At 41.9% G+C, this 27,992-nt stretch overlaps 2 protein-coding genes across 15 annotated transcripts in view; one reads left to right on the forward strand and one right to left on the reverse strand.

The window, feature by feature from the left end:
- Window positions 1-2,355: 2,355 nt before the first annotated feature.
- Window positions 2,356-27,621, reverse strand: LOC141276891 (uncharacterized). The gene is made up of 3 exons (XM_073794447.1): window positions 27,340-27,621; window positions 19,568-19,626; window positions 2,356-4,387 (listed from the first exon to the last, which is right to left on the reverse strand). Exons 1-3 carry the CDS (start codon window positions 27,619-27,621, stop codon window positions 4,087-4,089), a joined length of 642 nt encoding a protein of 213 aa, XP_073650548.1. The 3' UTR covers window positions 2,356-4,086.
- The window catches only part of YTHDF3 (YTH N6-methyladenosine RNA binding protein F3), a 44,210-nt gene continuing 43,836 nt past the window's right edge, over window positions 27,619-27,992 (forward strand). For 4 of the 14 annotated variants that reach the window (XM_073794433.1, XM_073794432.1, XM_073794437.1 and 1 more), the window contains exon 1: window positions 27,652-27,881. Coding sequence is in view for 2 of the 14 variants with exons in the window: in XM_073794428.1 (XP_073650529.1) it covers window positions 27,858-27,881 (24 nt within the window). In the remaining 12 variants the exon portion in view is untranslated. Of the gene's footprint in view, window positions 27,882-27,992 lie in introns of all 14 variants that reach the window. The other 10 variants (XM_073794425.1, XM_073794424.1, XM_073794428.1 and 7 more) reach the window with 6 other exon arrangements.

A 27,992-nucleotide genomic window follows, 5' to 3' on the forward strand; every position in this document is an offset into this window, starting at 1 on the left:
TTGTTCACATCATCTTTCATTGAAGCTACGGTGCCATGTATTGTAAGACTACATTTCTTATATATGTTATAAAAGTAAAGAGACATTGAACTACGATGCATTGCTGTGGCAACACTGATTACAATATACTCACTGATTTCTGCAATGTAAAAATATTTTTAAAACGTCTTAGACTCACTGAAATGCAGTATTTTGCTTTTTTTAAATTATTTTATTTTATTTTTAGCTGCGTTGAGCGTTTGCGGCTGCACGCAGGCTTTCTCTAGTTGAGGCGAGCGGGGGCTACTCTTCCTTGTGGTGCGCGGGCCTCTCATTGCGGTGGCTTCTCTTGTTGTGGAGCAACGGGCTCTAGGTGTGCGGGCTTCAGTAGTTGTGGCTCACGGGCTTAGCTGCTCTGCGGCATGTGGGATCTTCCCAGACCAGGGATCGAACCCGTGTCCCCTGCGTTGGCAGGCGGATTCTTAACCACTGTGCCACCAGGGAAGTCCCAGTATTCTACTTTTTAATGTATTTACAAGAGTTATTGAGTGGTATATGATAATAATATTTATCTAAGTCTAAAATAGTTCTTTCTATAAATATAAAATATTTGGGTGATAAGAAAGCAGTGTATCATAATGTTTTTCTAAGTAATACACAAAATAATGCTGCCATTTACAATCAATGGCATCTTAGGTTTCATAAATAAAATATCAGCTTTATCTGTGCTTTTGATTCTGTTCACTCCCTTCTTCTAGACTTGAATTATGACTCCTGCTTACCAGGAATATCCATCCCTGTTTTGAGCTTTCATTTAAGAGGTACAGGGCTTCCCTGGTGGCGCAGTGGTTGAGAGTCCGCCTGTCCTACAGTTATTATTTAACATCAGATTAAGAATAGGAAAAGAAAAAAAAGCTAATTTGTCTTTTTTCATAGATAAATGTTAATACATAATATTCCTGTTACATGAAAATTATTTATATAGGTGGCCTCATTCTGGAAACAGGAATAAATGTCTGTATGTGAAGTTTTTAGAAGGAACGAGGCAATCAGGCACCCACAGTCAGTTTACTTAATGGTGGCCTTTAGTCCACTACCCAGCATTGTAAATAACCAAAAACCAACTCCAGAGAGTGTTTACCTAGCCTTGCCCTGTGAGTTAGTTCTGGAAATCAGTTATGCAAATTAACCAAGTTCAAATAGTGCTTCAAATAGTATTTGCTTCAGTTTGTACTACATGAAATTGGAATTTTCATAATTCAAATGTTTCCAAAATGTATTTCTATAAAACTTGATATTCATGCATCTCTAAGAAGCTTGCGTAAACTGTAATTTAAAAAAAAGATGAAGGGAATTGATTAAAAAGGAAGATGTAATGATTGCTGATAAAAGCATTAGGAAATCAACCTAAGTTTCTGGTGGGAGGGTAAACTGGCACAACCTCTCCAGATCGTTTGGCAATCCACATTCCTGAAAAAAAAATGTCCCGAAAAATGCCCTGGGGAAAAAAAGAAAAAAAAAAAAAAAAAAAGAGGACATGTAGTTCAACCCAGAGACTTATTCTGAGGAAATAATTGCTTAAGAGTACAAAGATCTACATAAAAGAATGTTCATTTGGGGGGTGGTGAACTCCAAGATTTCTCACTAAATATTTAAAAGTTAAAGCCCCAAGGCTCTGCTGTGGGGTCCCTCTAACTAGACGTAACAAATGGGAGAGGAGGCATCCTCCTGGCTCCGGCCCCAGGCGGGCGGGCCGTGCTGTGCTATCCATGAGAGGCTGGGACCATGGCAACGAGAATGTGCCCAGAGCACACCTGGCGGGGTGGGTACCAGACGCTCAGGCAGAGTGCTTGAAGCAGCGATTGTCTGGTTGAGCCAGTAGAGAGACAGTGAGGGCAGCCGCCCCTGATCTGTGAGTGTGTGCATACCTGCCTGGGCCTCTCTGAAATACCTAGTTGGAGGGAGGACTTTTTGCGGGAAGGGAAGATTCAGGTATTAATACGATATGACCTAATTTTTATCTAAAAACAGGGCAGAGCTGGAGACATGGGAGTTGCATGCTTTAGAGTTTTAAGTATACAACTAGCAATCACAGATTTAACATTTTTGGATTCGACTGTCTCTCATTCAGTAAACAGTTGAGCACCTACTATGTGCCGGAAATTCTTCTAGACTCTAGGGCCACAAATGTTGGGGATCTGTCATTCTCCTTTTAGAAACTGACTCTAAATTAATAGTATATTAAACTGCTTTTTGTTGTAGATAGATCACATTACCCAGACATGGAAGTTGAAAAAAACTTTTAAGCTAAAAGAAATAGTAACAGTTGGAAAATTCCAAATCCTGCTATTGACCAATATTATTCTTGAAAAAATATATGTAAATATAATATCATTTATTCAAGTTTTGAATATTTTATTTTTCCTATGGACACAGGTAGTACATGCCTTGAACATTAGAAAATAATCTAAGAATTCAAATTTATTGCCCCCAAAATTGATATTTTTAAAATGAAAATACTTATGATCAGAACTGAGAAGATTTATGAACATATTATCACAGCTTCAAATTATGATTCTTGTATATTCTAATATTTACTATATGATGATCAATGTGATGAATGACGCTTGTGTTTCATTTCAGGACAAACCTTATCTAGGCTGTTGAATATACTTTAAAAACTGCAATTCGGGCTTCCCTGGTGGCGCAGTGGTTGAGAGTCCGCCTGCCAATGCAGGGGACACGGGTTCGTGCCCCGGTCCGGGAAGATCCCACGTGCCGCGGAGCGGCTGGGCCCGTGAGCCATGGCCGCTGAGCCTGCGCGTCCAGAGCCTGTGCTCCGCAATGGGAGAGCCCACAACAGTGAGAGGCCCGCGTACCGCAAAAACAAAACAAAACAAAACAAAACTGCAATCCCATACGTTTCTTTATAGGCCTTAAATTTTTTTCAGTATATATTTTTTTTGGCCACGCTGCATGGCTTGTGGGATCTCAGTTTCCTGACGAAGGATTGAACTCGGGCCACGGCAGTGAAAGCCCAGAATCCTAACCACTAGGCAACCAGGGAGCTCCCTTTATAGGCCTTCATTTTCAGGAAATTTAGAGCTACACTCAATGTCCAATTCAAAAATAAGCTCATTTCAGGTCTTTTGTTATATATACCTAGATTTTCTTTAGACAATTATACCTCTTTTGGTTTTTTTTAAAATGTCCTGTCTAGTTTTTGCATCATAGTTAACTTACTCTGTGCCTCACTAGGCAATGTGGGAAAGACCACTGGTACCAGCTGGTAGCAGGACCACCTTGATCCGTGTTCTCTTTGGACATGGGAGCAGTTAGACCACATCTCCCAGGACACCTCCTCTTGAGTTGGGTGAAACATGACTGAATTCTGACCAGTGGAATTTAAGCAGGTGTGATGGGTGATGTCAGGGACCAGTTAGGAAAACGGACATTACTCTAGGCATTTCAAATATAGGCAACTTAATGCAGATTACTCCTTGCACGACTGTTGGAAAAACTGAGAGAGTAAGAACAAGAATGAAGTAACATAACGTACAGTATGATGACTATGGTTAACACTGCTGTGTGGTGTATTTGAAAGTTGCCAAGAGAATAGATCCTAAGAGTTCTCATCACAAGGGAAAAAATATTTCCTTTTTTCATTTGTGTCTATATGAGATGTTTAAACCTATTGTGGTAATTGTTACATAACATATGTAAGTCAAGTCATTATGCTGTACACTTTAAACTTATACAGTGCCGTATGTCAATCATATCTCAATAAATCTAGGGAAAAAATTTACGTAGAAAAGAAATCCAGAAATTAGTAACTGAAGGAAGCACCTACCACCCCTAAAACTGGAGGAATAAAGGGACTAGGTGGTGTCACCACAGACCAGAACTATGGGGACATGCCACCTCGGCTGTTCTCAGAGGAGGGGTCCTCTCCCTGGTGCTGTATCCACTGAGGAGCTGAGGTGTTGCCACGTGCACTGCTGGAATCATAGGGAAGGGGCCCTTCGCAGGTGTTAGGGCCGTGGACTGGGGTTTCAGGGCTGAGGCTAAGACTGAAGAGGAGGCTTTGCCCAGTGGGTGATGGTGCCACTAAAGACACTCTTCCACAGCCGACTGCTGCTGCTGCAGGGATACTGATACGATGGAGAACAAGGGAGTCTCTCTTCCTCTACCCCCATCTGCCTGTTTTTCAGTAGTATCTCTTTGGTAGAAGCCACTAGAAGCCAGCTGCCGAGGGAGTCTAGGAAGTAAAGGTTGCAAGGTCTCCACCGCACAAGTACCTGTCAGAACACGGAAGGAGCAGACGGACTCAGGGCTAAGAGGCTGGTTACAGGCCTGGAATGTCCCACGAAGGAATTTGGACTTTGTTTCTGAGGCAATGAGAAGCTCTCTGAAAAAGAAGAAATAGATTAAAATTTCTGGAAGTCTGTGCAGTGCATTGTAAAAATATTTAAATTAAAAGAGGAAGAGAATGTGAATATGAATCAACTTTGCACATTTTGTTTTCATAGGACATTTTTTTCTATTAAAAACCAATACACGCTTATAGTAGAAAATTTGAGGAAAACAAAAAATTATAAAAAAGAATTCTGCCATCTAGAGATTGTCACAAATAATATTCAATTATAATTCCTTCTACTCTTTTGTCTAGAAATATATATTTTCAATATTAATGTTAATATTATAGGGTAAAAACAGACTTTACAGCCTCTTCTTCAATCACCATTATGTTGTGAGCATTTCTTCAAAGGGCAATATTCTTAATGGTTACTTAATACTGTACTTGATGAAATACACTATAAATTGTTACACTACAAATGGTTACACTATAAATGGTTACTTAATACTGTACCTGATGAAATACACTATAAATTACCATTTGCAACATTGTTAAATGTGGAACAGAGGGATAAAGTGGAAGTTTACTAGATCCTAAGGTACTCAGATGTCAGATACCAAAGTGAATTGTAAGACAAACTGCTCTGTCAGAATACGAAAGTCATTGTCTGAAAACTGGCTCCTAACTCCTGAATGCTTTATCCTCATCTAGGGTATAAAAGGGTCAAAAGTGGAGATGACTTTATCCTTAAGCAAGTTCAGTGAGGTCCTCTGAGAGCTAGTATGATTGGCGCCCCTGTGGTTAGGGCAACCTAGTAGACGCGTATCTGATTCTTGACTGGAAAACACAGGGCAGAGACCTGTGGGCAGCTGCCCTCAGGGTAAGAAGAGAGGAGAGTGGCTGGGCATTCCCATTCTGAGTTTGTGAGGGTAAAAGATGCCAGCTGCGTCCCAAGGACAAGATCTGGGCTGCACCTGTGAGAAAGAGCTGGCCTGGGACTGCTTTACATTCTGTCCAAGAGGGGCTACCTGGGGACACTGGTCACCAAAGAAGTATGTGTGAAGTAGACCATGTCATGTGCTGAACTGTGTCTAAACAGCCCATTAAGAACAAAAACAGGAGCTGGGAGGCAGAGTTCAGCTGGAGGACGATGCATCATCTGTATCAGTATCTCTCAACCGGGGATGTTTTTGTACCCTGGGGACATTCGGCAATGTCTGAAGATTTTTTGGTGGTAACAGCTGGGAGTGAGTGGTGTGTTACGGGTATTGTGCACAGAGGCCAGGTGTGCTGCTAAGCATCCTATGATGCATGGGACAACAGGTGATGATTTGGCCCGAAGGTTAAATGCTACGTTTGGAAGCCCCTGGTGTACATGATGCAGAAAAAAGGAAAGAGTCAGTATGAAACATCTGCCAAAAAATTGCTAGTGGGGCAGTCTCACAACTCTGTGAATATACTTAACATACTGAAAACTTTCAATAGATGAATTATCTTATATGTAAATTATCTCTCTGTAAAGCTGTTATAAAACATTTTATGTAAATCATCTCTCTATAAAGCTGTTATAAAACAATGGGTGGGAGTTCCCTGTTGGCCTAGTGGTTAGGATTCCAGGCTTTCACTGCTGTGGCCTGGGTTCAGCCCTTGGTGGGGAAACTGAGATCCTGCAAGACAACATTATAGAAATAAATTTATAATAGAAAAAAATTAATATATGTAAACAATGCCTTGAATAAGCAGGGCTCAAGGAAGTTAATCGGAAGGAAACTTTATATCTGTGTCCCACAGTGACTTTACAATATGCCCATTCGAAATTTTTCCTCTGCTCCTGGAAGATTTTTTTGATCATTTCCAGTTAATAAAATTTCTGTGATCACTTAATGTCACCAAAGTAGTCTCGATTTAGAAATTAGAATGTTTAGTCTACACAATCAAAACTTTGAATGGTATTTTACATTAATTGATTTTCTAATGTTAAACCAAGCCTGCGTTCCTTGGATAAGGTCCACTTAGTCACGTGGTATAATCCTTTTTATATTTTGCTACATTTGGTGTGTTAGTATTTTTGTGACGATTTTTGCATCTCTATTCATAATGGGATATTGGTCATTAGTTTTCTTGTGATGTCTGTGTGGTTTTCATGTCAGGGTAATATGGGCCTCAAAGAATGAATTGGGGAGTGTTCCCTCCAATTGTATTTTTTAGTAGAGTTTGTGAAGATTTGGTATTCATTCTTTAAATTTTGGATAGAATTTAACAATGAAACCATCAAGGCCTGAGCTTTTTCTTTGTTGGATGTTTTCTGACTACTAATTCAATCTTTTTACTTGATCTAGACCTATTCAGATTTTCTATGTCTTCTTGATTCAGTTTTGATTCAGTTTGTGTCTTTCTAGGAATTTATCCATTCATCTAGATTATCTAATTTGTTAGCATACAGTTGTTCACAGTATTCACTTATAATCCTTTTATTTCTGTAAGATATATATTAATGTTCCTTCTTTCATTCCTGGTTTTAGTAATGTGAGTCTTCTCTCTTTTATTTCTTAGCCTAGGTAAACTTTTGTCAATTTCGCTGATCCTTGCAAAGAACCAACTTTTAGTTTCGTTGATTGTTTCCACTGTATTTCTTCTTCTTTTTTTTTTTTTTGATAAATTTATTTATTTATTTATGGCTGTGTTGGGTCTTCGTTTCTGTGCGAGGGCTTTCTCTAGTTGCGGCGAGCGGGGGCCACTCTTCATCGCGGTGCGCGGGCCTCTCACTATCGCGGCGTCTCTTGTTGCAGAGCACAGGCTCCAGACGCGCAGGCTCAGTAGTTGTGGCTCACGGGCCCAGTTGCTCCGCGGCATGTGCGATATTCCCAGACCAGGCTCGAACCCGTGTCCCCCACATTGGCAGGCAGACTCTCAACCACTGTGCCAACAGGGAAGCCCTACTGTTTTTCTATTTTATTTATCTTCACTCTAATCTTTATAATTTCCTTCCTTCTGCTACCTTTGAGTTTAGTTTGCTGGGGTTTTTTTTCCTAGAACAGCAGTTCCTTAGAATGACAGTTCCTTATGGTGGAAAGTTAGATTATTGATTTTAGATCTTTGTGCTTTTCTTAATGTAAGCATTTATAGCTCTAAATTTCCCTCTGAACACTGCTTTCAAGGCATTCCATACATTTTGGAATGTTGTGTTTTAGTTTTCATTCATCTTGAAGTATTTTCTAATTCCTTTCATGGTTTCTCCTTTGACCCATTGGTTGTTTAGGAGTGTGTTGTTTAATTGCTACAGATTTGTAAAATTTTCAGTTTTCTCTTTGTTATTGATTTCTATTTTGGTTCCATTATGGTTAGAGAAGTTACTTGCTATGATTTCAATATTCTTAATTTATTGATACCTGTTTTGTGGACTAACATGTGGTCTATCCAGGAGAATATTCCATGTGTACTTGAGAAGAATGTATATTCTGCTGTTGTTGGGTGGAGTGTTTTATTGATGTCTATTTGAGCTATAATATATTCAAGTCTTCTACTTCTTGTCAACCTTCTGCCACACTATTTTATTCATTACTGAAAGCAGGGTATTTATTTTGTTTGTTTTTTCTCTTTTATTAATATCTCCTCTAATATTGGTTATATTCTTACAATGCCCACTCTTGTATAAAATCTATGTAATTATGGTTATTTTCTCAGATATCTAGCATTATTGGGTCAAAGGGTATGAACATTTAAAAATATCTTGATCCATGTTGCTAAACCTTCTTCCAGAAAAATTGAACTAGTTAATAAATCCATGAGAAGTAGCACGTATTTTTGCAATGTATTACAATGTTTATATTACAATAATATAGGCAGGTTAGGATTTCAAAATAGATGCAACAATGCTATATTAATAGGGGTAGGTAACTGAGCAAGAATCAGATATACAGTATCAGTATTTTAATTTCCTATCACCGTTATAACAAACTGCCACAAACTTAATGGCCTAAAACAATGCAAATTTATTTTCTTACATTTCTGGAGGCCAGAAGTCCAAAATCAGTTTTACTGAGCTAAAGTCAGGGTGTTTGCAGAGCTGCATTATTTTGGAGGTTCTTAAAAGAGAATTCACTTCCTTGCATTTTTCGGCTTCTAGCCTGTATTCTTTGGCTTGTGGCCCCTTCCTTCATCTTCAAAGCACATCACTCCAATCTCTGCTTCCATAGTCACGTGGCCTTCTCCCCTGCCATTGACTCCTCCTGTGTCCCTCTTATAAGGACTTGTAATTACATCAAGCCCACCTAGAAAATCCAGGATATTCTCCGCGTCTCAAGATCCTTAATTTAATCACAACTGCAAAGTCCCTTTTGCCATATAAAATAACATTCACAGATTCCAGGGATTAGGATGTGGACGTTTGGAGGTCATTATTTAGTTTTACCACATCAACCTTTTATAGACACTATGTGTTAGATTATAGAAAGAAATATATGTATGTCTCTGTCCCGGGTTCCTGGCACAGAGCTCCCCAAACCCTTGTAATTTCTTAAGTGATAAGAATACTAGGAGCACCTATTGTTCTAATATTTGTCTTTGACCCCATCCCTGGCGCAAAACTCCTAAAATGTTTGAAACTTCGTAACTGATAAGGGCACTAGAAACACCTTTTGCTCTGTGGAGGTGAGTCTGAGTGGGCTCCCGGTGAGAAGTTCGGAATTTCAGCCCCATCCATCATCCTCCAGAGAGGGGAGAGGGCTGGAAATGGAGTTAATAATTGACCATGCCTATGTGAGGAAGCCTCCATAAAATCCCAATGGGAGGGGCTTCGGAGAGCTTCCAGGTGGAGGAACACATCCACACCGGGAGGGTGATGCACCCCAACTCCATGAAGATAGAAGCTCCTGGGCTTGGGACCCTCCCCGACCTCACCCTGTCTATCTCTTCGTCTGGCTGTTCACCTGTATCCTTTATCATATCCTCTAATAAAATGGTAAATGTAAGTAAGTGTTTCCCTGAGTTCTGTGAGCTGCTCTAGCAAATCAATGGAAGCTGACGAGGGGGCTGAACGGACGTCTGATTTATATCCAGTTTGGTCAGGAGCACGGGTGATAACCCGGGCTTGTGACTGCCATCTGAAGTGTGTGACTGTGAGTGTGTGTTGAGGGGAGTCTTATGGGATTGAGCCCTTAACCTGTGGAATCTGACTTACCTCCAGGTCGATAGGATCAGAATTTAGTTAAATCGTAGGACACCCAGCTGGCATCCCAAAGACTTGCTCTTTGTTATTGGGGAAAAGACCCACATTTGGTGACTAGAAGTGTCAGGTGTGAAGTGTTTGATGAGAGTGGGAAAGGAGACACACAGGAGAGAAACACACAGTAGGGAAGAACTGGGTTTTTCCCTACACAGGAAAAAATAAATTGGGGTTTTTCTTTTTACTACATAAATTTATTTATAAGTAACGAATTGTGACATATTTTTGCTAAATCTTTCTAATGGCACAGTATTACAACTCATGACATTTATTGACAAAATTACCAGGAAAAAAAGCTAAAGAGCATATATTATTAGAATGAGAAAATTTTGTGATGTCTGAAGCCATGAGCCAGAAAGATCGCTGGGGGACAAATGTGCAGCAAAAGGAGAAATGTACTGAGCCTCATCAATAAAGGCCCTCTGGGCCAGAACACTTCTGACCTCTGCACGGACCGCTCTAAATGCCATACACAATAGCATGCATTTCATCGTCAGTGTGCCATTATTTTGGATTCCTGTAGCTCAAGATCCGAAACTTGAGAATGACTGGTAATTGCAAAATTAACAATCCAAATTTCTTAACGTACTGTATTGTAAATTAGTGGTTCACAAAATATGGTACAGATACCTCCAGTTATCTCCAAGGACTCATGATTATCAAGGTTGGATATATGTCTGTTTAATGTTTACAACAGACCATTGCTTATATTATCATTCAGCATAAATCAATGGATTTTCTATCATATTTAATAGATGTCACCTCCTAAATATCACATTAAATCAGCACTAGAGGTGCAGTGAGGTGATCTGTTTTTGTTAATTGGTAATGGCACCATGAAGAGATTGACTGGGGGAAATGAATAGTGCCTGGAATTCCAAAGCAGGATCTAAAGTTTGAGAACTAGTGGATTAAAGAAAAGAAAAGGGAAAAAAAAAAAAAAAAAGCCATGATTAATTCCACCGTAGCACCACCTAGTGGAACTTTAGAAGAAATCAATTGGTTTTTCTACTTGGAAACGAGGAAAAATGTAAAGTGACGCAGGATTCATTAAAAGTAAGCTCAACACAAATTGCACATCCTCAAGTTATCTGGGAGACTGATATGCTCTCTTTAAAAATAAGAAGCAGCTTTATATTTATAACTAAAAATCCAATTTTTCTAGTTATAAATTCGACATACTCATTTTATGCATATTACAAAACTAAGAAAAAGTATACTAGGATAAGGGTCATTCATAATTCCACCATTCAAGAATGTATATCATTTTAACATTTTTTTCTATGTCTGTATATATATTTATATTTTTAAATAGAGTTTATATATTTATACTGGTTTCATTTAACGCTTCTTTGGTTACATCAAGCTATTAAATATTTATCTATATAATAATTCTGGTCACCAATTCTATGTGTGGGTTTTTTTCCCTCCACCAAAAAGCAATCTTGGGGCTTCCCTGGTGGCCCAGTGGTTGGGAGTCCGCCTGCCAATGCAGGGGACACGGGTTCGTGCCCCGGTCTGGGAAGATCCCACATGCCGCGGAGCGGTTGGGCCCGTGAGCCATGGCCGCCGAGCCTGCGCGTCCGGAGCCTGTGCTCCGCAACGGGAGAGGCCACAACAGTGAGAGGGCCACGTACCGAAAAAAAAAAAAGAAAAAAAAGCAATGTTGGACACCACGGGCCTAGCTGCTCCGCGGCATGTGGGATCTTCCCAGACCGGGGCACGAACCCATGTCCCCTGAATCAGCAGGCAGACTCTCAACCACTGCACCACCAGGGAAGCTCGAAAAGTCTTTCTTTAAAACTCATGGCCGCTCCCAAAGAATTGATACAAGGGAAAACAGAAAAGAATTATTATATGCTATTTAACAAATATTTATTAAATAACTATGTCAGGCAATTGAGACAAAAGTTTGAATAAAATATAATCTCTGCCCTAAAGGGGTTTATAATCTAGTTCTAAGAATGAGATAACATATATTTGTACAATGCTTTTTAGTTTAAAATGTACTGTCACACAGTACAAATTCTCTGCTCTGTTCCCTTTCCATAACCAGAATATAGAGGCCATCAACCAAAAAAGGGCTCTACAGAGATTCAAAGGGAAGCGATTCCTTGCAGTTGCGTGGTAAGGGTGGGCTGGGAAGAGAAGACTTCACGGAGGAGGAAGCAGCTCAGGTGAGCTCTGAAAGGTGGACATACTTCAATAGACAATGATTGGCGGCTTTCATTATAATAATAACTTGTGCCTAGCATAACTTGTGCATAGCATAGCTTGCAAAGTCAAGAGGACATTAGCGACAAGTTTAGGGGAAGCACGAGGACCATAATTTGGCTGCAACACAGGAGAAGAGAATAAATCTGGAAATAAACATGTACTTAATTTGTCCAGATTTGGGGCTAGCAAAATTAAATGAATAAACTGTACTTTAATCTGAGGTAGGAAGATAGGTTTAGCTACTTCAAAAGAATTCCTCATTTATTTCAAGCGACCCCTTGTATTCCCACCAAATTAATTTGATTTTCTGTGCTTCCCTCCAAAAGTCCAATCAAGACGACCCTTTTCCTAATCTGTCCCTAATCGACTCATATACGTCTCCCCTCCCCCCATCCTCTCCCACCTAACAGCTGTCTCTAGGACAGTGACATTTTGACTGTTTCTTAATTTATTTCTTTATTTGTGGTTTCCGATTTTCTGTAAAGAGCAGGAAGTGTTTTAATAATACAAACCTATTTTTGTAATAAAATGTTTATTAATACCTTAGAATATATCCTCCAAGATTCTTTTACATAGAGCCTATGTATTTTTTCTACAATCTAATATCATGCGTACTCTTTGCAATTTACCTATTTTTAAACATCTAGGTTGTACCAAATTTTTGAAATGACTAATAGTGGAGAGCAGTTAAAATTAGATGAAAATAAATTAGTATAAAAAAGTACAATCATGTTCCTGGGGGGGGAAAGCAAAATGGGCAACAATTCTTAAAGATGCATAAAACATTACAAGCCCCCCACCATGACCAAAACGACATGTCGTCCAGCTTGCTTTCCACCAAACTACCGTTGACAAACTATTTTCAGCTGAATAGTAACGTTGCTCTATGTACTGAGTCCTGTGCTAGGCAATGATAACATGAAGATGAAATCCCCGATCCTTATCCTCAAGGAGCTTAATGACTAGTAAGGGACACAGCCTACATAAAGGATGCTCAGGTTGCTATGGGAACACAGAGAAAGGTATCTGATCCTGTCTGAGAGGATCCAGGAAGGTATCCTTGAAGATAGTCAAGCAAATGAGTCCTGAACCATGGGTATGAATTAGGCAAAGAACGGCTGGGGGGAGTGGGAGTGTGAAAGAATTTCCAAGCAGAAGCAACAACCTGTGCAAAGATACAGTCAAGAGTGACTATGGGAATTCCCTGGCGGCTCAGTGGTTAGGACTCCCCGTTTCCATTGCAGGGGCACGGGTTCAATCCCTGGTGGGGGAACTAAAATGCCGATGCTGCACCACCAAAAAAAAAAAAAAAAGAGTGACTGTGGTAGGTGAGAGAATTCTAAGCGATACACTGTAGCTCAAATGTACAGTATATGTGAGTCTGTGGGAGTTCAAGGGAGTATAGGAAAAACTGTAACTTTTATGTATTTGCAGTTCAGTTTATATTTAAAATTGTTCTTCTTGTGATGCAATTTATATTAGACCTAATATTAATATAATAAACACATGTTATAAAAAATAAATTTGGCCTTATTGGGTTTGCATGCTCCTCATTGTTTTTCCGGTTAAGGGTACGAGTTCACTGAGATTTGGAGACAGCTGCTTTGGGTGAAGGGAAACAGTGATGGGTTTTAAGGAGGAAAGATTGGCAACAAGATGGAAAACTTTGGCAGCAGGATGGAGGGTTGTTGATGGGAGAGAGCATGCAGGCAATTTGGAGGCATTAGTCAAAGTGAGAAAGGCTAAGAGCCTGAACCAGGAAGCAGCACGGGAATTGTGGGAAAGGGACATTCAGAAGGTAATGTAGACAGGGCTTGGTAGACTGACATTGTGTGCACTGCAGAGGAAAAAAGGATAGAAATAACAGAAACAAAAAGAAGGGGATGGATGCTTTGTAAGGTAACCACAAGTGGGCCAAATCAAAAGTCAAATGCAGAATAAATTAATTCAGCAATACTACAGGATGCATATCCTCGTTGAAGCCACCGTTCATGATAGTAGTTTAATGCAAGAATGCATTTTAAGTTGTAAATCTCCAGCCCACACAGATGTAACACAAGAAATGTGTTGTTGGAGACTGCCAACCCAGAAGTGAAATAAATGATCAGATTCTGATCAAAAGAACATGTGAAATGTACTGAGTTTCAATGGAAGTGGTATAAAGTTCTGAATTCAGTTACGCTTGTAAACACCATAACATGTTGGGAAGATAGTGACATAGTTACAAGAGCATACAGTCTTTACGACCTTAAGAGAACCCCCATCTGGACACAGTTATGAAACTACAGATAATGTCTAGAAATAGGTATAGGGTGTAGGAGTGAAAATATTTTTACTCTAGAACTATCAGTCATTTCAAGTGAATTTGGGGCATTATGATAGAATGCTACTTTAAATAATGGCTAGACTTTCCCCCTGGTTTTAGACCTAAATATGCTGCATTATCTGATTTTCCAGCCAACTTACCTAGCAAAGAAATAATATCCTAAAAATCTAAGAACTTTTTTGAGCCGAAGCACTAATATCCTTCCCTCTGCCCTCTATGCCCCAACCGTGCCGCCTGTCACTCGCAGTTCTGAAACTGCTTCTCCCTTTTTCCCCTCTACCACTCTTCTCCTGATCACATTTCACCTTGGGCGTATTCCTTCTAATTTCTCATGTTTCAGCTTAAGCATAATTTTCTCAAGGAGGCATTTACCATACCGCTATATAGTCTAAATTCTTCTGCTATGTGATTCCATGAACTTCCCTTTTGGTAACATTTATTTGACTTGCAATTACTTTTTAGTACCCACCACCCCAACTGGACAGTAAACATCATGTGGGCTAGAACACTGCCTGCCACATGGCAGGCACTCAATAAACACTGATTGGATTAAATTGAGCTTTACAGTTCAAACAGATATATCAGGTATATTAGGCCAGAATATATACACATATACATATCACAATACCATGTCATATAGTCCCATATTATTGTTCAAATAAGTTGCATATTGTACAATATAAATGACCTGCTTCTATCAGATGTGTAAGCTGTTTCCAGTTTTTTAATTACAAATGAAGATGTGATTAAATTCCTTTTACTTGAAAAAGAAAAAAAAGGAAATGTTGAGAAAGAGGAGAGAGGCTTGGATGAATACGGACAGACACTGTAAAATCAGTGTTCTGCTTCATATTCACAAGTAAAAATCTGACTCCTGAATGGAATATTTGTGATGAGTTACTAAAGGGGAATGTAGCGATTATTTACATATTCTTAATCTGAGATTGTAGTAAATTACAATCACCAGGCTGTTGGACAGAACATCCCCTGGCATCTACTCAGAATTACCATGTGCCAGAGTCCCTGCTTGGTCCCAGGTGCTGGAAAAACGCTTCTCAACAACCCTGGGACATAGGCATCATGATTCCTTTTTTTTTTTTTTTTTTTTTTTTTTTTTTGCGGTATGCGGGCCTCTCACTGTTGTGGCCTCTCCCGTTGCGGAGCACAGGCTTCGGACGCGCAGGCTCAGTGGCCATGGCTCACGGGCCCAGCCGCTCCGCGGCATGTGGGATCTTCCCGGACTGGGGCACGAACCCGTATCCCCTGCATCGGCAGGCGGACTCTCAACCACTGCGCCACCAGGGAAGCCCGATTCCATTTTTTAAATGAGGAAACTGAGCACGTTTTAACTAAAGTTCACACAGCTATTAGGTGGCTTGGCAAGAATTTGAAGCCAGGCACATGTGACTGAAAAACCCACGTGTTCTTAGTATTTTCGTTGCCTCTCATAGATTTTTGGACTCATGAATAGTATTGGTCTAAGATAGTATTTTATTCTTTTCCACTTTATGGTTCTTTAATTCTCCAAAATAACTCTTTTATTTTTTAAAAATTAAGATTATCGAACATTCTTGAAAGAGATTCATAAGGTATTATATTGGCTTCCTAGGCCTGCTGTAACAAAGTACCACAATCTGGGCGGCTTAAAACAACAGAATTCTTTTGTCTCACAGTTCTGGAGGCTGGAAGTCCAAAAACGAGGTGTCCGTGGGGCTGTGCTCCTTCTGAAACCCATAAGGGAGAATCCCTCCTGCCTCTCCCTAGTTTCTGGCGGTCTACTGGCAATCCTTACCAGTCCTTGGGTTGAAGCTGCATCACTTCTGCCTCTGCCCCCTGCATCACGCACGGGGCCTTCTCTCCAGGTCTCCTCTTATAAGAGACACCAATTGTATTGGATTGTGGGCCCACTCTACTCCTACCTCATCCTAACTAATTATATCTACAATGGCCCTACTTCCAAGTAAGGTCACATTCTGAGGTACTAGCAGTTAGGACTTATCTTTCAGGGGACATAATTCAACCTACAAAAAGAATGTTCTAAGTACTTTAAACAGCAGAGACACTATTTTGTATACAGTGAACTAACAACTGGTCATCAACATCTCATAGTGAGAAGAACAAAGATACTAGTAAATATCTCATATTTTTCATCATTAGCCACATACTTTTGGATTTAGTAACGTTTTTAAACCTCAGTGTGCAAGCAGTGTATAAAATGCTGCAAAATATTTAAAGATTAGCTCATAATAAATACTATTGATACAACATATTTGTGAAGCACTTGATAGTTTCACCAAGTATTCTTGGGTGTGATTTCTCACTTAGCTCTCAAAAGAACCCTAATATATTTTTCTCATTTTGAAAATTAAGAAATTAGAATGGAGAATGTTAAATACTTGTTTAAGACAGCCTTTCTAAAGAGGCAGACTTGGGACATGAATCCAGATGTTCTTAGTAAAATTCTGGAGCTCTTGCCACACATCTTGGTACCTTTTGACATTTAATAATAATGATGATGATGATAATGATAACTGCTAATGTTTATTGAATGTTTACTATCTGCCAGGGACAGTGCCAAGCACTCCACAGAATTCTCTCTCATTTAATTTTTCCAAGAACCCTAAGAGGCAAGCATAACACCAAAGCACAGAGCCAGTGAGGAATTAGCCACAGGCCACAGAGCTAGTAAATGCGAAAGCCGAGATGCACACTCAGGGGGGCCTTCTCCAGAGCCTGCCCTCTTAACTACTTGTATATGCCTAGCTGACCTTAGGAAGCCTTCCTTGGCAGTCTCTATTCCAGAGTCCTCGTCACCCGAGTTCTTGTTGCACCATTATTAACCAGCGTGACGGTGTTTATTGGCATCTTACAAACCAATATATGATTAGCCAATTACTTTAAGCAAGTGACTTAATATTTCCACTGCCAGCTGTCTCATGTGCCACATGGAGATATACTGCAGTGAGGGCTAAGTTATATAACACATGTAAATGACCCAGCACACATCATCCAGGTAATGGGCACTCAATTAATTGTACTTATGAGTCAGGCTGATAATGATAATTTATTGTTTAAAAAGTACTCTGGGGGTTGGAGGAGGGGACAATTAATCTTGACGGGTGGGACTGGAGATGTTATGGGGAAAAGTAACTGTAGGGCCTTGAAGAATAGAAAAATGTTAACAGGTGAAGGGCATGCTGTGGTCTGAATGTTTGGGTCCCCCCAAAGTTCGTATGTTGAATTCCTAATGCCTGATGTGGTGGTATTAGGAAGTGTGGGCCTTTGAGAGGAGACTAGTGTTCTGATAAAAGAGACCCCACATAGATCCCTGCCCCTATTGCCACGTGGAGACACGGCGAAGCTGCAGGCCATGCACCAGAAAGAGGGCCCTGGCTGGAATGCAACTGTGCCAGCACTTCCAGCCTCCAGAACTGTGAGAAATACATTTCGCTCCTGTACACGTGTATAGGCTACCAGTCTGTGGTACTTTGTTACAGCGGCCCAAACAAACAGGGCATTGTTCGCAGAGAATCCTGCACAAATGAAATGACGGTTCCAACAAGTGCGCCCTGCCTGTAAGAACAGTAGGGAATCACAATACTGAGCACCCCCTACGGAATTAGGAACTGTGACCCCAACTGCCTGTGCTGTGGGTACTTAAGGAAACCATCCCCTCTGCAGCCATCGAGTCTGTAATTCTCTATTCACGTGTGCGGACCACTGCCATCACCCACGTATCACCGCGCCCTTTACCGACGGAGGGCCACGCTTGCAGTGGCAGGAAGAGCTGGTTTCTGCACTGGCCCTCTGGCCTCCACATCCTGCGTCTGAGGCACCTGATCCTCTTCTTCCCTAAGGACTGTCCTGCCTGCCGCCTGAGACAGTGGCCACCACATCTACAATAGAGAAGAGCACTCCCTCGGGTTTGGAGTTGGTGGGGAGGGCAGTTACTTATTTCCACGTCCACCCTGGGCTGAAGCCCGCGGTAACTCATCTCTCACCAGCCATTATCCAGGGACCCCGGGACAGCACTCTCTGGTCTAGTCCCGTGGCACTATTGGGAGTGGGGAAGGGAGAGGGTGAGAGTAAGTGGAGTTTTCCATCAGAGTCCTAAGGTGGCCTGGGAATCAGCCCTTCTTCACAAGTCAGCACAGCCAGGATTCTCGCCCCTCCTCCCCCATCACCTGATGCCACCGCTGAGTTCCAGCTTCCAAGCTCTGCTCACTGCTTTCCCGCTACCTAGACTTTTCTTCACTGCCCGTGTCAACGCCATCCACTCTGCAACCTCTGTTGATCTCGTAACACTCCTATGGCACTTGGCACATGAATTTTACTCTTTTGGAAAAAGCAGAGACCTTCCTAAAAAAATTGCCTAAAACTTGATTAGAAGACTGGCCTAACCACCTGAAAGGTCTATGTTCTAATTCCAGCTCTATCATTACGTACTGTTACAACCTAAGTCTAACTTTCTTCTCTTATGAATGGATTACATCCTAACTGTCCTGCCTCAGAGGATTGAGACGTGCTCATTTAACAACAGATGTAAACCATTCCTGAAAATTGTAAACCACTATCCAACTGAGGTGATAAGGGCAGGTTTTATCTTCAAAACTAGGAAAGTTCTTTAGAGGATAAGGGCAATGTCTGATTTGCATCCCCCCAAAATGCCTCAGAAAGTGCATCAATTACAGAAGGCATTCAGTATTTGTTGATTAATGGGAAACAATATTTTTAGCAAAAAAGAGGTCTTTTAGTGTAAAGTTTCAGCTTTATACACTTAGTTTTAGTAAACAAGATCTAATGAACATATTTAGCATTTTAAAGATCCAGTGATTTTTCTGACTTCTGAATGACATTTACAAGCATTTACATTTACAAGAATACGAAAAGATTTTCGTATTCTTTTACAACCTAAATCTAATTTCATTACGCTAGATTTATCAGAAACATCAATATTTTCCATTTGAAGCTCCTGATTAAAAAAATCACTTTGGAAAAACCAGAATAAAACTGGAATTCTTCAACATTTTCACGTTAAAATGAATAGTTTTCCTTTTAAAGTATTTTACTTGATGCACTTGTGAAATTCAGGGAAGCACAAATCTCATTTAATAGCATGTAGTGAGTCTTCCAGCTTATGGTGGGTTTAGTATTGACAAAAATGTTGTAACTTTATTTATTTTGGCCGCACTTCATGGCTTGTGGGATCTCAGTTCCCTGACAAGGGATTGAACCCAGACCACGGCAGTGAAGGGGCCGAATCCTAACCACTAGACCACCAGGGAACTCCCCAAAATGTTGTAATTTTCAAACGTTTCAAGTTAAATCTAATTTTCTCATGGGCTGGGAGGTTATGTCCAACTTTCTATAACCCCACCACCACTTATAACCAACTACAGATGACATTTGTTTCATCTGCACATTACTTTCTAATGTATTTAACTCACTAACGTAACTCACTTACATGAGAACCACAGTACTCGTATCAAATTTTATTGAATAATTCAGCATCTTCGTCTGTACCTACAAAAAGAGAAAGGAACACTTAATTATCACTTATATTGCGTCAATCATTATACTTGTCACTTGAACTTGTTGACGCTTATTATGCCTGAATTCTGTATTTGTAGATATGCCTACTTAAAATGTATCTGTGGGGGGAAAGCGGCGGGGGTTGGAGGTGGTGGGATCAATCGGGCGATTCGGATTGACATGTATACACTGATGTGTATAAAATGGATGACTAATAAGAACCTGCTGTATAAATAAATAAATAAAATTAAATTAAAAAAAATTTATTTGTAACCCTCAGATCAATATTCCAGCAGTTTTGAGATGGTGGACATACACATGGGCAGATTGGGGGAATCTGATTTGCTAAGGGAAGCACACGCTCCCCGCTGAGGTCTGACACGGCTGCACACTCTCTTCTTGTTTCAGCTTGCATACTGTATACATACATCATTTTTGTAGTCTATTAAGTGCTGATTATCACATTTTTGTGCTTTTGGTTGCTGATCTTGCTGTTTAAAATGGCCCCCACCTGTAGCGCTCAATGCTATCTAGTGTCCCTAAGTGCAAGAAGGCTGTGATGTGCCCTAAGGAGAAAATACGCACATAAGATAACTCTGTTCAGGCATGAGTTCAGTGCTGTTGGCCCTGAGTTCAATGTTAATGAATCAACAGTATATATGAAACATAAATAAAACAAGGTTAGGGACTTCCCTGGTGTCACAGTGGTTAAGAATCCTCCTGCCAATGCAGGGGACACGGGTTCGAGCCCTGGTCCGGGAAGATCCCACATGCCGCGGAGCAACTAAGCCTGTGCACTGCAACTACTGAGCCTGTGCTCTAGAGCCCACGAGCCACAACTACTGAGCCCACGTGCCACAACTACTGAGCCTGCGCGCCTAGAGCCCGTGCTCCACAACAAGAGAAGCCACTGCAATGAGAAGCCCGCGCACCGCAAGGAAGAGTAGCCCCTGCTCGCCGCAACCAGAGAAAGCCCGCGCGCAGCAACGAAGACCCAACACAGCCAAAAAAAAAATATATTTTTAATAAATAAATAAAAATAAAACAAGGTTATGTTCTGATTGGCTGACAAAAATGTCATGATTAGAGGCTTGCAGGAACCTAACCCTGTGATTCCCTGGGAGCAACGGCTCATTGTTTGCTAATTCAGTTTCCCTGAGACTTTATAGAACCTAACTACCAAGAATAATGAGAATCGACTGTACATTTGCTTGTATTTAATGAACAACAACAACAAAAATAAGGTAACTCTTCTTTTAAAATTTTATTACGGAAAACTAAAAGAGGGAGAATAGTAAACGGACCCCCAGGTACCTAGGACCCAGACTCAACAACAGCCAGTGTCGTTTCCTCCTCCTCTCTCTCTAGCTGGATTATCTGGACACAAATCCCAGACATATACCATTTCATCCATAACTATCTTATAGGTAAATTCTTGTTAACTCTTTAAAACTGTAAGAGTAAAAAATCTGGAAAACCAAGTTACAAAGAAGGAACTGACCACATAAATTGATAGAGTTAACATTTTGATTGATTTCTTCTCAGTCTTTTTACCCATAAACAGAAAGATTGGAACCATATTGATTAGCTCCTCCCTTTTCATTTAACATTAAGCCAGTTTTCCGTATCTTCAGTCTTCAAAAATAAAATGTAATAATCCTTTGTACATCATCTCATTTAATAAGAGGCATGTCATTTTTTCCTGTCTGCTTCATTTTTATCTTGAGATAATTGTACACTCACATACGCTGTAAGAAATCATCCAGAAGACACAGTATACTCTCTACCCCACAATGGGAACATCTTGCAGAGCTATAGAGCAATGTCACAACCAGGAGAACGATGTCCATACAGTCAGGATAGAACTTTCCATCACCAGGAGGATCCCTCCCGTTGCCTTTTTACAACCATACCCACTTCTCTTTTGCCCCCAAATCTTCCTTAACCCCCTGGGAACCACTAATCTGTCCCTTCTTCTATAATTTTGTCATTTCAAGAATGTTATATAAATGGAATCACATAGTATGTAAAGTTTCAGGACTGGCTTTTTTCACTCAGTGTGAGACTCAAGTTGTTTCGTCCGTCAGCAGTTCCTTCCCTTTTATTACTGACTAGTATTACAGGTGTGGACATAGCACAGAATGTTTAACCATTCACCCACTGAAGGACACCTAGGTTGTTTCCAGTTTTGGGCTATTATGAATAAAGCTGCTATAAAAATGTGCGTACAGGATTTTGTGCCACAAAAGTGCATTACTTTCCTATTGTGGCTGTAACATATTACCACACACCTAATTTAAAAACCTCAAATTTACTATCGTGCTGTTGTGGAGATCAGAAGCCTGAGTTCCAGGCTTCCCTGGTGGTCTAGTGGTTAAGACTTGGAGCTTCCAATGCAGGGGGCAAGGGTTTGATCCCTGGTCAAGGAAGTTCCTCATGCCATGGGGTATGGCCAAAAAAAAAAAAAAAAAAGTCTGAGTTCCTTCTGGAAACTCTAGGGGCGAATCTGATCCCTGCCTTTTCTTTCCAGAGTTGGCTGGCGTTCCTTGGCTCATGGCGGCATACCAAGTGTTGCTTAAAACATCACAAGATCTTCTGACTTTGGCCCTTCTGCCTCCCTCTTATAAAGGCCCTTCTGATTATATTGGGCCCACTTGAACCATCCAAAATAATCTCTCTATGTCAAGATCTTTAACTTAATCACAACTGCAAAGACCCTTTTGCCATATAAGGTACCATACTCACAAATTCTACGGATTAGGATGTGGGCCTCACGGCAAAGCCATTACGTAGCCAACCACAAGTTTTCGTTTCTTTGGGGTAAGTGCTCAAGAATCCAACTATCATTGGTGGTTGCATGCTTACTTTTATAGGAAACAAACTGTTTTCCATAAGTCCCACCTGTGGTGTAAGGGTGATGCAGTTTCTCTACAACCTTGCAAGCATTCTGTCACTTCATTTTAGTCATTCTGATAGGTGTGTAGTGATGCGTCACTGTGATTTTGCGTTTCTCTAATGGCAAAAGACGTCGAACATCTTTTCACGTGCTCATTTGCCATCTGTATACCCTCTTTGGTGAAATATCTGTCCATACCTTGTCTGCTTTATTTTTAATGCAAATAACCAGAAGTTTTTCAGAAACTGTTTCACCAAGGCTAGTAACAGAATTTATGGGTTCTTTGAGTAGGTTTTTGACCTGGATCTTTGGGGAAACTTAGGTGCAGTGGTTCTAAAACTTTAGTGTGCCTCAGAATCACCTGTTGAGCTTGATAAAATATAGCTTGTTGGGACCCAAGCCCAGAGTTTCTGATTTTGTAACTATGGGGTGGAGCCCTGGGGAATTTGCATTTCTAACAAACTCCCAGGTAGCAATGATGCTGTTATCCCAGGACGATACTTTGAGATGCTTTAGGGAGACCTTAGGGCTACTTGATGTTTTCTGTTGCCTTTTCCTTGTCATTGTAAATGTCCCTGTAGTAAACATTAGAATGAATCAAATAGTTGTTGTGCTCCAAAGTGAAGTGCTTGGGGGAAAAAAAAAAAAAAGAACAGGGGTATGGCAAAAATCAATCTGATCTCCCAGTGGCCAAAGCTTGGAACAATCTGAGCAACTAAATAAATTACGACAGTACTGGATTATAACCCAAAGAATAAATATCCATGAGTCCATAGTGATAAAAATAAATATGGAAGAAAGGACAAACCTTCCCTGCACAAGAATTCTAAATACTCCAGGAGGTGGAGCTTTAATCCCCTTCTCCTTGCGTGTGGGCTGGATTTCCTGACTCACCTCCCAAGACTATAATATGGAAAGTGGAAAACCTGGCAGACATCCCTTTAACCAAATGACCAAGATTAACATGATCGGTGGTAAGTCATATCGATGTCACATGCCCCCTGTTATGATGTGATAAGAAAGGCATCTCACCTTTGGTATTGTTCCCCTAAATCCACGAGCCCCACCTAGTTGTGAGGAAGGAAACATCAGAAAAACTCAATTTGAGGTTCGTTCTAAAAATATCTGCCCGGTACTCTTCAAAAGTGTCAAGGCCATGAGACAAGAAAAGACGAAGAATCTCAAAAACTGGGGGAAACAAAGTAAAAGAACGTTAGTGAAAAAACTGGAAATCCGGATAGCCTGTAGGTAATCATACTGCAACAATGTCAATTTCCTAGTTTTGCTAAATATACCTGGTTAAGTAATTTATGAACGTTAGGGAAAGCTGGGTGAAGGATACAAAGGAATTCTCTGTACTATCTTTGCAACATTTCTGTTAATCTACAATGATTTCAAAATAAAGAAGTTCCCCACCCAGTTTCTGATTCGGTAAATGCAGTGGGTCCTGAACATTTGCATTTGTATTAAGTTCCCCAGAGATGCTGTTACTAGGGAAACGCTCTGGAAAACACCGGTTTACAGAAACCTTAGGGCTACTTGATGTTTTCTGTTTCTTCCTGTCATTGTAAATTTCTCTGTAGTATACACAAGAATGAAAAAAAGTTGTTGACTTTTCTCTTTCAAAGCAGGTGTACTTTTCTTTTTGATGGGAGGAGGGGTTTATTCACTGTTCTGCTCAGCTCTCAGTTTTACCTTAAGCATGATATTTAAGGATTCCTTCCTTCTAAAGATGCATCAATCAACCCTCACATTGAATTTTCCGTGCTTGGTTCACTTATACTGTTACTTAATGATAACAAAAAGCCTTAGAAATTGTCTTAAATATTGGCAAAAATTCAAAGAGAAGTTTAAATGCTGCTAGGTAAGGAAGTGAATCTGGGTAATTACTATGCACACAGTTTATTATAATTTGTCTCTCACTATCCACTGTCACCTTCTTCCTTAATAGTAAACTTTGATTTTTAACTGAGCACATGGCCAACCAGAATACATCAAAATATATCCTCCAAGTTTCCTTAAGTTGGTATTTTCGTAAGACTGTGCCCTAGTTAGGAGACAGGCAGAAGTGCAATTTCTACAAAACGTCCTTAAAGGGGAGAAAGGTGCCTTTCTTCACCTTGCTTTCTGCTGGTAGGAATGACTATGATGGCTGGAAGTTGAACAGTCATCTTGGACCCCAGGTGGAAGTGTTATCACGAGGATGGTGGCAAAACAGGCTGTAAGAAGCCCAATACCTGACTCTGTGACAGCAGCCCAAGCCCGGGACTGACTACCTCCAGACCAATTTTTTAAAAAAATTTATTTTATTTATTTTTGGCTGCGTTGGGTCTTCGTTGCTGCACGCAGGGTTTCTCTAGTTGCGGTGAGCGGGGGCTACTCTTTGTTGCGGTGCGCAGGCTTCTCATTGCAGTGGCTTCTCTTGTTGTGGAGCATGCGCTCTAGGCGTGCGGGCTTCGGTAGTTGCAGCACGCGGGATCAGTAGTTGTGGCTCGTGGGCTCTAGAGCGCAGGCTCAGTAGTTGTGGCACACGAGCTTAGTCGCTCCGTGGCATGTGGGATCTTCTCAGACCAGGGATTGAACCCGTGTCCCCTGCATTGGCAGGCGGATTCTTAACCACTGCGCCACCAGGGAAGCCCCTCCAAACCTCTTTTGTATGAAAGAAAAACTGACCTGTCTTAAGTTCCCGTTATCTTGGACTTGCTATCACCTGCAGCTGAACCTAACTGGAACGGATACCAAGGGTCATGCAGAAGTGCAGGGCCCACGTTTGCCACTGTGCAGAGTGGAAGCTCACTGGATAAAGGCAGCAAGGTGGCTGAGGAGTGAAAGGGGGCTGAACTCCAGCCTGCCCTCTCCTTTCCAAGCTGTGACCAGAGTGGGTATTCACTAGGAGGCTGAGATGCCTGCGGCCCTGTGCAAGAGTGAAGCACTGTCTAGAATCTAGACTCTACAGCTAGTCTGCACACTTCTGGAGGCAGTGGGGAGGATCTGAGATAGTTCCCACAGGTACTTAAAACATATTTAATATTAAATGGGCCACATCTCATGGTAGGTAGTGCTGCCTTCTGCAACTTCAGACCTCCAGGCTAGTTAGGATAATATGGAAGGAAGGAGTTTGTTGGGGGACAGAAAGAGAACAGAAACTCACCAGAACATGTCATTAGGCAGCATTATATGGTGGCTACAGTACAAGCTCTGGAGCCAAACTGCCTGTGTTCCAATCCTGGCTCTCACAGTGATCAGCTGTGTTATTTCAGGCACTTTTCTTAACCTCATTGTGTGTCAGTTTTTGTCAACAGCACTTAACGCCCAACGATGCACTGAGGATTTTAGTGATTATTACAGTGCCTGACATGTAGTGATGAATAAATGTAAGCTATTACCACCATTCTGGGAATTCTTTAGCAAAGGAACCAGAAATTAGCCCTGTATAGCCACTGCTTCTTGAGGGCTTAAGCTCTGCCAGGAATTATCCATATCTGACCTTATTTTACTCATGGGGAAACTAAGGCTTAGAAAGGTTCAGTGACTTTCCCAAGGTTATACAACTAATGTATCTAGCCCAGCTGTAATTCAAACTCAGATTGGTTTGGATCCCAAAGCCATGCTTTTTAACTAAGATAATTAAGGTTGGAAGGCAAAGCCTGTAAGGTTTCACATGCTTCCTCTTGTATACCCTCCGTTTGTTTCCCCACTCATAACAGGTACTGTAGTAGCAAACTCTTTCAGGCTAAGGTCTGTAAGGAGGGAGGATGGACAGACTGGAGAGATCAAGAGCAGCAATTGGAAGGGTGGGGTAGGGTGGAGCAAGGCGGTCTTGGGAAATTGCAAAAGCATTCAGCCTGAGCTGAGAATCAGGCAGAGTCCCACTTGGGACTTGTGGCAAAATGGGAGAGACTGGGGAGCTAAGCAGACCTGCAAAATGCCTCTTGGTGATGTATATGAAACACTGGACTCTCGAGATAAGATTCACTTCTCTTCATTGCTTCTAAAATATTGTTGCATTGTTACACACAAAGTCAATCCTATAACTTAGAAATTTTATATTTTATAAACTATCACTTATCCGATGGCTTTTAAGTAAAGTAAGGATTTGGCCATTTAAGTAATTTCTTTACATTGAGTCTAAGAAATCTTTGCCTTTATTGCAAAGACGTTGTTTCAACCAACCATTCAAAATGTTGTAAATCAGCTCCTTTGGTTTTGCCAATTTGCAGAAAAGTAACTTTACCAGTTTCTCTTGAACCTTTAAACTTCTGTCCTTTTAGGACTGAAAAAACGTCCTGCAACTGTGCTTACCTTTCCCAAGGTAACTTTATTCATTCATCAAAATCCACGTCAGGGGAGGGTAAAGTCTGACTTCAGAGGTGACGGTTAATGTGAGTTATTCCTACCATGCTCCTGGGGTTTGGAGAGAACAAACACTTGCCGGGGCACCTCCTCTGTGCTTTTAAGTGTTGGCGCCCAGAGCCGCAACCCAGCTACTTTCGCTGCACGTGCTGGCTCGCGGTTCGCCCAGCAACTCCGTATCGAGGGCCTCCGACTCATCCCGCCGCCCACGTGGCCTTGGACGGCCGCGGTGGAGGCCGCCCCGGCTCGTTCACCTAGGGGCGGCCGCGGCTACTGCCGCGGAGTTCCTACCCACCAACGTTCACTCCGCCACCGGGAGGGCGCCGGGAAGGCGCCGCCGGCCGGGCTCTACAATCCCGGGCAGCGCCCGTCTGCCGCCCACGCCCACTTCCCGCCCAGAATGAGACAAGACTCCGGCTCCTGCCCGGCTCCCCGCTGCTGCCGCCGCCGCCTACCGACGCGCGCCCTGCCACCTCCGAGCGCGACAGAAGAAAGGCACCAAGTCGTCTCAGAAAGCCGGCGCTCGCAGCCGCACAACCGCCCTCCGTACGCGGCGCATGCGCCGAGGGGTCGGCCGCGCGGGCCCATCTCAGATCACGTGAGGGTGCGGAGGCGGAGCCAAGGCCTGTGGCGGGAGGGTGGGGGAGGAAGAGCGAGGTGAGCGCGGACGTCAGAGTGGAGAGCGGAAGGTCAGGGAGGCTCAGAGCGGAAGTGAGACTAGGGAGCCTGTCCGCCATTGTGGACCCGAGAAGCGGAGAGAGAGAGAGGGGAGGAGAGTGTGCAAGCGGAAGAGACGGGCGCCTTCCACCGACTCCCGAGCGCGAGGCCCTCTTTCTGGCTTCTTAGCGAGCGGCGGCGGCTGGAAGAGTCTCTCGGCCGAGGGCGGCAGCCAACTGCTGTGAGTGCACGGGGAGAGGCCCAGGCGGCGGCGGCGGCGGCGGTAGCAGCAGCAGCTCTCGGGTTGCGGTGAAGAATGTCAGCCACTAGCGTGGATCAGGTGAGGGAGCAGAGGCCGCAGGCTCAGCGAAGGCCCGAGCCCCGGAGCTCCACCCTCGCGTGGGGCTCCGGCTCCTCCCCGTCGCCGCCGCCGCCGGGCTCGTAACGGTGC

The sequence above is a fragment of the Tursiops truncatus genome, chromosome 17, assembly GCF_011762595.2.
Source record: "Tursiops truncatus isolate mTurTru1 chromosome 17, mTurTru1.mat.Y, whole genome shotgun sequence".
Lineage (NCBI taxonomy): Eukaryota > Metazoa > Chordata > Mammalia > Artiodactyla > Delphinidae > Tursiops > Tursiops truncatus.